The sequence below is a fragment of the Mya arenaria genome, chromosome 8 (assembly GCF_026914265.1).
Source record: "Mya arenaria isolate MELC-2E11 chromosome 8, ASM2691426v1".
NCBI classification, from domain to species: domain Eukaryota; kingdom Metazoa; phylum Mollusca; class Bivalvia; order Myida; family Myidae; genus Mya; species Mya arenaria.
The window spans coordinates 32487888-32502814 of record NC_069129.1 but is presented as its reverse complement, the minus strand read 5'-3'; the positions used below and the strand labels follow the sequence as shown (position 1 = coordinate 32502814).

At 33.3% G+C, this 14927-nt stretch overlaps 1 protein-coding gene across 1 annotated transcript in view; it reads right to left on the bottom strand.

Annotated features, from left to right (window-relative positions):
* Positions 1-1493: 1493 nt before the first annotated feature.
* Positions 1494-14927, bottom strand: part of LOC128242200 (E3 ubiquitin-protein ligase Su(dx)-like) — a 29438-nt gene continuing 16004 nt past the window's right edge. The window contains exons 8-19 of the mRNA XM_052959278.1: positions 14381-14616; positions 13783-13867; positions 13129-13257; positions 12669-12822; positions 11790-11878; positions 10591-10750; positions 10043-10176; positions 9274-9414; positions 8824-8944; positions 7615-7719; positions 7059-7155; positions 1494-6346 (exon numbers count right to left, since the gene is read on the bottom strand). Of these exons, the coding sequence (XP_052815238.1) occupies positions 6174-6346; positions 7059-7155; positions 7615-7719; positions 8824-8944; positions 9274-9414; positions 10043-10176; positions 10591-10750; positions 11790-11878; positions 12669-12822; positions 13129-13257; positions 13783-13867; positions 14381-14616 (1624 nt within the window). The 3' untranslated portion in view covers positions 1494-6173. The remainder of the gene's footprint in view (positions 6347-7058; positions 7156-7614; positions 7720-8823; positions 8945-9273; positions 9415-10042; positions 10177-10590; positions 10751-11789; positions 11879-12668; positions 12823-13128; positions 13258-13782; positions 13868-14380; positions 14617-14927) is intronic.

Below are 14927 nucleotides of genomic sequence, written 5' to 3'. Positions count from 1 at the left end.
TATTATAAATTTTAAAACTTTAAATGTCAAATTTCAAAATCCCTTTCCATGGAAATGCTATTTGTTGTATAAATGTTCGCAGTGTTGCACAGAAAACTACGGTAGCACAGAGGTGACATACGCAACACTTTATTTACTTGTGGCCACGACTTCTTAAATCGTGGCCTCGACTTAGTAACTTGTGGCCACAACTTAGTTTAGCCAATCAAAACAGCTGTGACAACTTTGACTCGTTGTGGCTTTTACCGGTGATAGTATGGCACGTACTATGGATACCCCGTATATTTCGCCTGTACAGATCTGCCTTATGTAGTTCCGATGGAATCAATAGGAAGAAGAAAGACGATGGAACACTGTCATGGTGGCGAGTCATGGTTTTGGACATGGATGGTAAACTCAAACTTAACGGTCATTTTTTCGCAAAGCACCGTTGTCGCATAATTCTGTAGCCATGATTACGTCCAGAATTCAGGATCACGTTGTCAAATAAAGGCACAAACAGAACGAGCGTCACTGTACTCTCTTCGTTTTAACGTCAACGATCTCAATACTCTGTGCACATTGTGTTCTTAGGAAGTAAGGCCGCGTCAGTATGCTTTGGAGCGTGATTAGAGTCCAACTGCATAACGTGCATATAATGAATCTTCCGATGACTTACGTCCTCACGTGTTGATTGGTAAAGTAATGACGTTCAATTTATTTTATTTATGTATTGATTCATTCTCACTTATAGGATTAAACTAGGCCTTTAAGTAGCTCTGAGTAGCTCTTGGTGGCTTTCAGCAAGACCGTATTTAGTCGCTATAATAAACTCAGAATAGAAACTTCACAACTGTTGTACCTCAGACGAACCCAAAACACCTCTCTTACGTCAAATCCTGGATCCGTCCCTGGTTATAGTATCGTATCTGATATGCCTCGCCTACAAATGTATATACTCCCAAACGATCTTCCTGTGTGAAGAGCTTTGCATAATTTAGCTAATAAAGACAACCACAACCGTGCCTTATTAATTACTCCTTTCAACCTGTATTCATTCGTTGGCTCTTTTTTCCATACCTCCTTTAATAAGGGGTTTTTGTGTTTTGGTGTATGAAAAAAAGCTTACGAATAAATCTTGAACTGGTATCTGTTCAATTAAGACTGAACATCAACATTACATTGATATCGAAAGTAAGCAGTAAGTGGTGGGCCTTCGTAAGTGAATTACGTTCTTTCGTAACCTACCGCGTTTTGTACTCAATCCTCTCTCTCTCCCTCCCATTCTTGTTACACTACTTATAAATTGTCATTTGTGTCACCATCATGAGAGTATCCAACATCAATATAACATTGAATTTAGATCTATGCTGCCACAGTCTATTTCCCGGCACAGTCAGATGTAAAGATGTGGCAAACATGTTACTGGGTCTTGTGGATTTTTGTCACTAGTGGTGAAAAGTTCTCAGACAATAGTTCATCCTTAAGGGAAAACAAACACAACATTAAAAACATAAAATTCCATGATTTAATAATCTTTATAAAAGCACAGTATTGCAAAACAATGATATCATACACATTCACAATAACACTTGGCAACAACAGTTCAGAGCATTGGGGCTAATCTTGGAAAGTATGACCTATACCGGTATATTACACACAGCTGAAAAAAATACATTTTAGATTCTAATACCATTAATTCTAAAACAATATTTCTATTCTACAATAAGCCTAAGACTTTTCATTTCTGGTAAAGATTTCCAATCATGTTTACTTTGGCTTAACAAGATGTTCTAAAGCAAATATGACATACAATATTAAATACTTATTGAGAAAATGAAGAGATATTTTTTACAGGCAACATGCATAAAGTTACAAACACAAACATTGAGCCGATTGTTGGAAATTTTGTTAAATTTAACAAAGTTGTTAACTTCATCATTGTTAACTTTGAAATCTTTACTGCTTTGGAAGTTTAATGGATACCCTTGTGATCTCAGTTGTTCTTACAAGATTTCAGACAACTATTACAGTTGTTTCTGTTTTATCTAAATATAGAAGCACATCATAAAATAATTCATGTTTAACTGTTAACAACAATCTCGTTAATCACATTGTTAACTTTAAAAAAGTTCTTAACAATAAGCCCAATTTTATGTTAAATTTTAATAAATTTTGCTTTTCATATAATTTTCCATGGATAAGAATCTGAAATATATTTTTCTTCAACTGTAAGATTTATAAAATTAAATACAAACATACACGTACTATTAAAGATTTTAACTAACAGTTTAAAATATTTTGTTTTTACTGAAACTTATATAAAATAAACATTTTTTTAATCATGGAATTTCACTGCTTAACTTCTTTTGGAGATATATATAAATATTTCATATCTTATTTTTTTGTACTGAGAACAAATCAAAAATGTGTTACAAAAATGAGAGGAACAAAATTTACTGTATACACAATATAGAATACATTGACGGAATAATTAAAAATTTCATAAAAAAAAAAAAAAAATGATTCAAATAATATTCAGAAAATAATAGTTAGAACACATGTTCCAACTGACTTAAGATGTAAGCTTGTTTTTAGCAGGTGGGTAACCAAATTATGATGTCATGTCTGTTAAGTAGTAAATGCACTCTCACAGATTGAACGTTTTGACAACTTTTTGTCTTGGAACGAGACAATTTTTGTGAAAATCCATGAGAACCAGTTATATAAGAGTGCTAACAAAAAATTAGATCACAGATTTTTGTATTTAGGTTAAAATATTGATGATTTATGCATTTTTCTTAAACCGTTAGTATTGGTTTAAGCCATAAAACATCAATTTTCGAACGGAAATATGAAAATCTACGGTCTGATTTTTTGTCAGCAATCTTATATCACTGGTTTGCAGATATTGACGCAAAAATTTGCTCTTTTCAAGACAAAAAAGAAAAAAAGTTGTAAAAATGGTATATCTGTGAGAGTGCAGCTTTAAGGAGTAAGCGTGGTAAGTATTAGAGACCAATGGGTGATCTGATTGGCTGGAAATGTAGGTTATAACCTATATTGGTTTAAACATTTAAAATCTAAAAATAACGATACTGGTAGCTCTGTAAATGAGTTCTATTACCACACATAAAGTGTATGAGCTTAGGGGCAATGATTACGAACAGTCTCAAGTCTTAGTTCAGACTCAAGAGGCAAAATTGAAGATTTTCTTGTCATTTATTTGCTGAATTTTATCCTTAATTGAAACTGACAGTATTTTTTTTTTGAAAAAAAATGGAATAAAGATGATTCTTTGTAATTTAATGAAGTGCTTTTCAGAGTCAGTCTAGACTCTGACTTGAGATAGTTTGTAATCAAAGCCCCGATCCATAATCACTAACGTCCAATATGAATTCCATACCGAAACTCAAAACTGCAATCTTAAGTTCATTGTAGAGTTGATCTTAGAAGAGTAAGAAAGGTTAAACTTACCATATATGCTTCATGTACCATGTTTAACAATTACTTAAAATAATTATGTAAAAAATAACTAAATCAAAGTTTACTCATGAAAATTTAAAATTCACTTTTCTGAGTCGAAGACGTTTATGAAAATGGGCGCTGATCTTTTAATTCATACTTTGTTTCGTTTTTATTTTGCTTTAAGATTCAAAGCGCTGAAAAATGTTCATTGATAACCAGTCAAGTTTCAACCAGTTCAGATATCAGAAGCAGGAATAAAGCAGGAATATAACAGAAACATTATAAGCTAACCAAGATGAACACAAATTAATGATAATAAATACATGAAGTTAATCAGTAGTAAAAACTGTGCCAGCAGAGACATCGTGATACATTCTATCAATTCTCTTTTCCTTTAAGAACATCATATTAAACAATAACTATTAACAAGAACACATTTCGTGTACAATATATACATTTGCCTAGTATTTTAGAAATTATCAAAGAAAAAAAGTGCAATTTTTGCAGAAATATTTTATAGAAAGATGTGTGTGTTTACCATGTGATAAATTGTGTCATAAATGCTACATTGGAATGCAACATTTTGCTTTGAATAAAGACATCAAACAAAGATAACTTTACTATTTATTAACCATTTTAAATGAAACATAGCGCAGTCTATGCTGCTTAAAGGCCTTTGGTTAATTACGGGAGTTTGAGTGAGAGTTTAGTTTCTTAACAACACTTTAACAAACCTTTTCACAAAACCGCCACCTGATGGAGCACAGTCAAAAAATTATTGCGGTAACAGCTTTTTCAAAGTGTTTGCAGAAACTAATCACCTTATCAAATTCCGGTAATAAAACGAGAGCGAAAACACACTGATCAAGTTTTAAAATAATATTTTTACGCATGGCATATGAAATAAAACCATCTGCTGATTTGAAAAATCTAAACAAGCCACGCAAACAAGATATTCAGAGCACTGTTTCTTTTAAATTGTCCAAAGCCCAATTAATAGTCATATTTTTCGATACTCTTAAAGAAGGCAATGTTAACAATTATATACTGCACACAAAATGGTTGAGTCAAGTATCCTCATTGGGCAGAGAATATAACAAACAAATACTTTAATAATTAAATACGAATGTATACATGAAATGTATAACTGAATACATCTGTACAAGGTAAATCAAAATTTACAAGTATTTATAGCCTATCTTACTTACAAGTATATGACAAATCATCTGAAGTTACAGAATGATTACATTTCCTCAATCCAAGGAGCATTATATAGCTTGATGCCCTTAAATACTTGATGTTTTAGCAGTTTTTTAACCAAGGAATTTGTGGCCACGTACCCTGGTAGATATTAATTAAAAAAGAAATCATTTTTAAAGGTTAATATTTTTTTATCTGTACCTAAATCATATGGTTTTTGTTTTGTTTTGATCATTTAAGACATACGAGTTAAACATGAAAATGCATTAAAATTAAATATGTTTTCTTTGCATCAATCTATATTGTGTGCCTTTAGAAGAAAAGAAACTGTTTTGAAAGATAAGCATTCTACACCATCTTGAAGAGATAACTATAACTTTTGAGTAAGCATCATTAATAATTGTGAAACTTCTTGTTAACTAAGCAATCTGTCATACACTAGCTGATAAGAGGCCAATGGTCGCCATTTCGAGTTACGAAAATAAGGTTTTTTCTATGTTCAACGTTTTTATCTGTGCTAGAATGAACATGCTGTCAAAAAAAATTAATGTAACAATATAACATTGCCAAAGGCTGACTCTACAGGGAGCCATTCAAGACTAGAAAATACCATTAACAAATGACATTTTTATGCAGTTAAAATTAAATCTAATCACAAAGTTATTAATTTGTTGAGATACATGTATGATTTATTGATTTCAATCAGATCTTATTTAAATTTCATTTATTTGAAGTTGCGAAACTGTCAAAATTTCTTTAAACGAGAAAAATTAAATAAAAATTTAAAGTTAAATAAAGGGGCTTTCATTGAATTCTGGTACCCAATGAAATGAAATAGCTACGCAACAGTGACCAAAAAGATTTCTGTATTCCTTGTATCATAAAATGTTGTATTTATTTTATATTATTTGTACAGGGGGACTGGTAAAAGAAGTCAATTTGATCATCTGACAGTTGGGCACTTTTACAGTGTGGGTTTTTGGGACCATTTTGGGGCCAAAATTCAGCCCAACTCACAATGCTAAAAATACCTTTTCATCAAATATGAAACTTAAAATTACAAATTTTATGTTTGGAAAAAAATAATGTTATTTTTTTAATATAACAGTGGAATCTAAGCTGTAAAGGTTGTTCTCATCCGAAAAAAACAATTTTTATCACTTTCTATTTATTCCTGCTTATAAAATTGTTTATTTTAAGGCAAATTTTACTTCCCAATTTGAGTCAAAATCATGCAATTTCCAAATCAGAATGATCCTTGTCCCATTTCAAAGATGGTGAAAAAAACACTGTTTTACCTTATAACAATCCTTTTAGACCCTTAACGGTTTTTTACAGTAATCTAATGCTATCACAAACTGAGAATTGATCCTTCCAACGCTTGATGAAAATTAACAGAATCTGGCATTGTTCTGTATTACTTCAACACCCTGCAAATCACTTATAACAATAAACATGAAATCAGTAACTCTGAATGACATTAAATCACAGCTTTTCTTAATATTCACACGTAACCCAAGCCAGTGCTATTCTTGGCCGAATCCTTCTGTTTCCTCGATAGCCATTGTTAGTTTTTCCACAAGTTGTTCGAAACTTCTGTACGGTGGCAAGTCTATTCTGTTAAAACATGTATGACTTCTAGGCAGCCATGTTTCTTTTCCGACTTTCTCGATACAAAATCGCTGAGGACCGTTGCTCCCTGAAATGACATGTAATAAATTATAATAAAGCATGACGTTTTTACACTAAAAATTAAAACACAAAAGACCCAAGAAGCTTCTAAGTCTAGTAAATTTAAATTACATGCATGATTGTTTTTTGTAAAGTAAGTTAAAAGCCAGTAGGCTGTAATAACTGAGCTTTTCACAATTGAAAAATTATTTAATACATATAATATAAAACTTACATTACTGAACTTTGAAAGTATGTGTATATATCATGTCTGAGAAAAGCTGAGCTTTTTGCACTTAGGTCATACCCATTGAAAGGTCTGTCTGACAAATATAGTGTTATAAGATAAACTAAACTAGTGACACTTTAAGCCCATAACTTGCTTTCACTGCTGTCCTAATTAACCAGACTGTTGCTGACTGATGTAATACGCCCGGCGATTTTAAATCACAGTTGATTTCAATTAGTTAATATAGAACACTTCCTATTATGAAAATATATTTCCACTAAAATATTATGAACTTGGACATGTTTTGCAGGTGACCCATTTTCCATGGGGTCTTCATTAAAGATTTTTTCAGCACTGCTCACATAACTGGAAAACATCTGTCTGCTTTACCAAGAAGTCCAAACTTTTATCATCTTGGCCAAAGAACCTTTGACAAACAGAATTTTACTGGTATGGTTATGGACCATTTCATGCTTAGTAAAATTTCGTCATTATTTAAGACAAAGCTTACCCATCAGTTCAGCAAATCCACCGACCGGAAGACGACACGTCCCCGTCACAAACTGCATCAGTCGTGTTCGCTTCTCGTTGTCCAACTCACGAACAAACTGAAAATGGAGGTATCTATATACATGTGTACAACCTAACAATGTGAATCTGTTTGTAATTTATCTTTTTTGAACAGGATTTCTTAAGTAAAAGAATCTGGTAAATATTTAGAAAAAATCTTGTCTTCAATCATTTTCCATTGAAATCTTTCACATTGGAAAAATCTAATGTTCCCATATATATTACACTTTCTGCCAATTGTTTTTAATCAAAATCAGACTTAAACTACAGTTAATCAAGAAGGATGGTGAGAGTGCGTTTGTGGTATAATAGGTATCCCCCCTCTCCCAAGAGGTTGTGGGTTCGTTCTCAATCAGGGGTAACTTTTCATGGTCTCTCAAAATGGACCCCAGTACTGGTTTCTACCCAAGCAAATAACTCAAAAGTTATCATATCAGCTAAAATAAATGCGTATAAGCGTACATTATCTCTTAGAGCAATAAACTGTGCATACATACCTTCCAGAACCAGACGACCTGTTTGCTGTTCCGCTGGTAGTGTCGGTAGATCGTGTTACGTTCCCAATCATCAACATCTACCTCCTGCATACCACACAACATCAGCTGGAACAAACATTAACATTGTGAATTACTTCTACAATATTGGAGAGTTTTCTTTGTCATTCTCATATGAGAATGGTATGCAAGATTTCATGCAATAAGTAGCATACTTGAAAACAAGGATATTTCAATATTTGCACCAAACAAATTTGAAACAACAACTTAATTATAATCTTTGTATTGCTTACTCTTACTATTGATATGAAACACAAGGAACGCAATGCCAATTTATTTGTATCCCAAATTACAAGTCAATTTTTGTATCTAAATAAAGCAATGTCAACTGTGAATCAAGGCAGATATTTTCTTATCAAAAGCATTTTTTTTATTTTAAACTGTCATGTTATTTATCCACAAAACAGCACAAAGTTTCCAAAATGAATCAACATTAGAATCTGGAACAGATTTGTTTGGAAATTTTCCATTCATTTAGCCATGGTTTATGGATGTTGATTGTGACAAGGTTTACAGATTCTGGTCAACATGGAGAAGCTGCCCTGTTTGTTGATAGTTGATGTTATATAGTTATATATGATACCTTACATAAATCTGTCCCTTCTTTGTATATATAAACTCAATCGGTCCGTATATCACTGTATTTTGATGAAAATCCAGTTTAATGACGTCAGCGGTCCATATTATATTTTTGGCCGGTCCGGACCTCGCCAAAAATGTAATATGGACCGCTGACGTCATACATTTGGCGGTTCACAACGGCGAAAACTTGTCGCAAGTAAACATTATTAGCTTTGTTCAATAAAACACATTTAAATTGCTTTAAAAATATTGAATTGTAATGAAAAGTGTTCGGCATAATATAAGAAATATAACACACCACTTCGGGCCATATGGCATTATAAGGACCGGTCAGTCAGTCCTTATAATGTCATATGACCCTCAGTGGTGTGTTATATTTCTTAAATACTATATCAGTGATTTTGTTATATTGAATAAACTTAATACAACATAGTATAGAACATGTCTCGTGTTAAGGCAAGATCTTTAAAGGAAATGACAGATAATTTTTCTCAGATCATCATCATCATCATCATCATCATCATCTTATTGTTTCAAATTAATTTGCATACATCTAAATTCCGCCCCTACCTCAATCTCCCTCTCGTCAAAATACTGGAGCCACTGAAGAGGAACAACCTCACTAAAGCCGTCTAAGAAAGCCTTTGTCTGCTCTTCAACACCTCGCGTAAACCGCCAGTTTGTCATCAAACTGAAATACAAGGAAAAAGATTAACATAATGACACAAATTCTGAATATTTCAGAGTTTACTATACATTGTAAAATATCATGCATATGAAAAAAATATCCTGGGTAAGCCTCATATACTACAGACAAAATGCCCAGCGTGCCAAAAAAAATCTTGAGTAAACTGCTTGAGACTTAGATCTCTAACAACTAGATTTGTCCTTGAACCATATATTTCACACTTGAACCCTAGACACATTATTATATTCTAGATTTCTTACACTTAAAATATATTAAAAAAATCTTGAATCCTAGATTTCACATGTTATGTCTTTAAAATCTAGATTTCTTACTTTATATATTCCTCCTTATTCTCATTTGTAACTGCTACATCAGCGCCATTCTCTTTCAAGTCGTGCTGAGAGATTTTCCCGAGGACTTCAAAATCAGCAGAAAACGTCAACTCCAAACCACATTCCTCAATGTCGTTATCCCTGTAAAATACACACATGAGAGAATATTAATTTGGGGGGTTTCTTTGAAAAATATTTTTTGACTTTGCAATTTTTAAATCTGTCAAAAAGTCATTAAATTGCATATTAAGAAGCAAGTCTAAAATTTTAAACCTGAAAAGAAATATTATTTTTGATGAGCACACATCTTTACCTTCATTCTTTCTTAATCAAATACTTTCCAGTCGATCTGATTGATTCATCTCTGAACATGATTATTTTTCTATATCATTTATCATTAAACCTGACCCACTATCATCTTAAGATCATGATCAGGGTGCTGCACCCTGATGCAGTTTTAGAAATCTTTATATAATATCTTTTATTATTTGGTTTATTATATAATTGCAAATACATACAAGCAGCAATCTAAAACTACTTCACCACATTTTTTGTCAAATTTATAAGAAAGTTCTTCACAGCCTGATAACAATGTGCTCTTTTCACCCTTAGAAACCTGTCCATCTTCTACAGCGCCCTCCCCATTTAAAACCTGGCTAAAACCTGACATATGATATTAACAGGAAACAAACCAGTACCATTAATGTCAGCTGTATTTTTTAAGATTAAGTGTGCTGAAGTGTAAAGTATAAAACAAGGGTATACATACTTAATCCAGACTAGACTGCTAAAGAACTCGGAGTCTATAGATTCGAGATCTTTCAAAATCAGCTTTTTGTTCAACATTCGCTTGTAGAAGGGCAAGGTAAAACCACTGTCAATAAACTTCCCGTGATATAATGCCTGTAAATGGAAACACAACGGGTGAGGACATGGAAATTCAATTAGTTTCACATCTCTTGTGTCATTTGTTTTTCTTCCACAATTCTTACTAAAACTTTCTCCATGTGCTTGATGAAATTCAGCATTTTTTTCATGTAGGTCTCAATCCCAAACTTTTCATCGTTATTGTGTCTTAACAGTCCTTAACAAATATTAACCACTGCTTGAAATGATAAATTTCCTACAAAATTTACTGAACACACCATCATAGGAGGAACAGAACTGTAGGACTATCAAAATACTGGGATTGTGCTTTCATGAAGTATTCACTTCATGTTTTGGCCTCATTTTCATGTATAAACTTTAACAGAGGTGAATAGACATGATATTTGTCTCAGGAAAATATGCATAATTATGCTTCTACAGTTATCTTACCATTGCGATAAATCGTCCGATAAACCTGAAGTATACAAGATGGTCTGGGTTGACACCGGAGGCTGCGTTGATCTGGAGACTGTAATTACTGTTACTGGCGTATTCAAACAGGCAGTACATCGGATTCAACACGTCATGGGATAAATTGAAGAACCATTCTCTGTAAATGAAGGAAATAGGATTACGGTATTCATAAGTATTTTGCTTAGAGCATAGCAAGATGACCTCAAGCAGATTCCTAAGTGTGTCTGGGTTTGTGTTTTTAGTAAATAATGAGCATAACACATCAATTCAAAAAGCCATGAGCGCATGGACATGTGCTTATTGCTTTAAGGCCTAAAAATATAATGTTAAGCATTCGCGACTTGCTTTTCTGTTTTGACTGGACTTATAACAAAAAAAACAAAAACAATCTTTGTCCCTACCCTGACTAGCATTTTTGAGACTGTTGCTCTTATCTCATATATACTTTTTTAAGCCCACTTTTGAGATTGTTGCTCTCATCTTATATATACTTTTTTCAGCCTATGTTTCATGTCATTATCTTTAACTGTTTTGAGTAGCCAACGATTATGCACAAAGGCTAATACTAAAGTCATAATCATTTTAAGTCTTCAGTAACCAGCAATCATGAACAAGTCTGAGCTTGCAGACTTTTCTTGGATAAAAATAATCACTTGCCATATGTTGCCAACGGTAACAAAATAAAGGCCACAGAAAATGAACCTAATATAAGATTTTTCCTCCAATAAAAAAATGTTATTTTGAGCCTTAGATGCTTTGCAAGATATACACAGTAACCTTCTTGAATCATGTTTCCTGGAAATGAAGATTCATGTTACACTGTACAGTATGTTTCCTGGAAATGAAGATTCATGTTACACTGTACAGTATGTTTCCTGGAAATGAAGATTCAAATTACACTGTACAGTAACTATTTATCACAATATTTTGTTACCATTTTTACCATATATGAATGAAATTATGTGAGTAACATTTATTTGAATAATAAATTATTATGTTTAGATGTGAAATTAAGTCAGACAAAAGATTTCTTGCAAATAATGACCCTGTAATTTCATTTTCATGTCAAAAGTTTTGAAAGAGAGATCCTTAAAAAGGTACATTATCCTGTCAGCAGTCTGTAAACAGCAGTCTTAGTTATATAGACACTGGCAACACTGCCTAGTTTTACATACCTGGCAACTCCACCGTAATCCAGGCCTTCTTCACCCTTGAATATTATGTACAATCTCCGTCTGAGGTCAAACGGTTGGAGGCGCATTATCTGGAAATCAAAACATAATATACTGCATGAATCACACAGGTTTGGCTTATATGCAATAAATGAAAGCAAATTTACAAAAGAAATTGTCACAACTCAGGATAATAAGAACATTAATGTAACACAGTTCAAAACAGAAAAACAATGTTGTTAATTGTACAACACTAAAACATTATCACCCAAGGATCATTTGTGTGACATTTGGTGAAATTTGATCAAGTGGTATAGAACAAGAAGTTGTTGGAAGCAATTGATGTCAACAGATGACAGATAACAAACCGACCACAATTGAGCACAAAATGCGAGATCTGATGAGATCAAAAACAGACATCCTGAGATGAGGCATACTATCAAAGGACCTAGTAATTTATTATTAGAAATACAGATTGCTCCAGCAAGATATTGATTTAAGATCGAAAGCAAATGTAAAATTCTGTGATTGTTTATGACTGTGTTATTCACATGAACTCAGGAGTTGAATAGCCTTAAACACAAAAGAGACAATGGGCCGTTTTTCAGAACTTTGTTCACAACGTTGTAAACTGCATAATTGTTAATTTTGAAAGGTGAAATATTTTGTTATGTGCAGATGAATTTGGTAAAGATTTGCGAATGTCTGCAAAATCACTTGTTTGACCATGAAACTTAAATAGTATTAAAGATTTAAAATTTAACAATGATCCAGTTAACAAGGTTAACAATGTTCCGAGCAATCAACCCTATAACTATGTCAACATTGGACCATTTAGTAGTATAAATTGCATGATAATCAACCTCAACATACACGGCCTACCTGAGCAAACGAGTCTTCAAACAAGTTATCCCGAGAAACGGTGACTTTCACGTGACCAGGTAAGGCATTGGACTGACACAGGTAGCGGAACTGACCAAGCTTCCATCGAAAACTCCGTTCATACTGGATGGGTACACCAAACGCTCCCTTCGGACTGTGAAGAGAATGATAGATTATTACTTGATATTGTGGCAATATATTAAGAGATCCCAATCTGTTCACAAAACATGCTTAAAATTAGCTTAATAACACAATATCTTTCCTTTAAACATGCTCTAGAAACGCATACACTATTAATTTAAAACTAAGTATCCATTTTTATATTATACCGATAGTATTATGCTGTACATGTACACATATACCCACTGAAGTCTAATTAAAATAAAAATGTTATTACATCTTTGACACTTTCCCAACCTTTGATATATTTAAACTCTCGATAGATAATCAAACAACACACCCTTTTGAAGGTCCGCCCCTGGGGTCCTGGAATGTAGTTGCTTTTGAGTTGTGGTCAACAAAGTATCTCACTCCCTCTGATGTATATCGCATTTCCCAACCTTCTGGTAGAGGATCTTCCTGTGTAATCCTAAAGAAAAGGGTACATACATACATCACTTCGTGAACATGTATACAGAGATGTGACTACCCAGGCAGCTGATGGGCTGAAATCATTTTGATGATGGGTTTAAGGTTGTGTTTAAGGCCCCCAATGGAGGTCAAATGTGATAAATTACCCTGCCACAGAAGGAAATCTGGCGTTTGAGAAACCCTTTCTAGGGCTCAATGGACTCCAAATTGAAGCAAACTTAAGTGTTTAATACTAATAACAAATATATCAACAAAATATCTTTTATTCCATTATTATATCATTAGTTATGCCAAAATCACTGAAGCTTGTAAAAATTTTGCGACACCCTTTCTTCGTTGACATTTTTTGTTTTGTTTGGTTTAGATTCACAAATACATCATCATATCATCCGTAAACATCAGATAAGTAATATTTTCTACGTTTTAATTTCACTAAAAGATTGATTTGACAAAATTTATGATTATCTAATCCTCACGAAAACTATTAACATCAGAATACAGTATTTGGATAAATGTCACTCACCCCTGTGTTCTAGGGTCTTCCCATTGAGTGGTTCTGTTCCTGTGGTTCACAAAATACACACGCCCATTCGCGTCAGCCCTCTTCTCTGAAATGATCAAAAACAAAATTAAACAATTATGTTTCTGGAAGTTTCATTGATATTTAGAATTACATGTGCTTATTATAATGACCAATAAAAGTATTATTCTTAGTTAAGAAACAACTTAGTGAAAGAATAAAAAAAGTGCCTCATTGGATAATGCAATCCGCCCTTTTAAAACGGACAATAAGCCGTGGCTACTGACCAATAAGCACACAGTTTCTTACAGTATTTCGTAACAAGAGGTCCACTACAATAATACATGACTCTATACAAAGTTGTCTCCATCAGAAAAAAAACTTTGCTAGATCTGTAGCATTTAAAGGGCTATAATGCAGTCATGCTAGGCAGATCTGGCATGTTTAAGAAAGGAACAAGCTCTAATGGATATCTAACAACTGTATTAGTTTGACTGAATCAAAACTGACAACTGTATCACGATCACCATGGCATACGCTCTATGGCCAGTAGAGCTAATAAAAAATGAAATTTAAGTTTATGCAATAATTCTGCTCTTACCCCATCCCTTAGTCAAAGCCCCTAATGAATCTTCCTGGGGTTGTTCAGGTGCTACACTGCTAAAGAGGGACCGATTTTGGAGCTGTTCATACGCCTGTGTTCGATTATTATTCCATTGTTGTTGCCAGTTCTGCACGTTCTGTACGAAGTCCATGCTTGGTCTCTGCCATGTCGTGGTCCGTGCATTGTGGTCCACGTAATAGACACGGCCTCGTTGGTCAACACGCCGCTCCCAGCTGTTAAAATAATGTATAATTTCAATAAGATACAATGTAGGGTTTAAGCCAGATTATAAAGAGTAGGTTGGTCCAGAAGAGAGAGAAAAAGGCTCGATGTATCTCGCAGGGAAGAACATAATGAATTTCCTGTAATTGAAGGTTTTAACTGCCTAATATGTTTAGTATGTATTAACAGTTATATTATAACTTTTAATAAACAATGAAATATTGCACTCTTTCATAACTCTTAAGCTCAAACACTCATTAAAGCTGCACTCTTACAGATAGATAGTTTTGTCAGTTTTGTTTTTTTGGGTCTCAGAATCAGC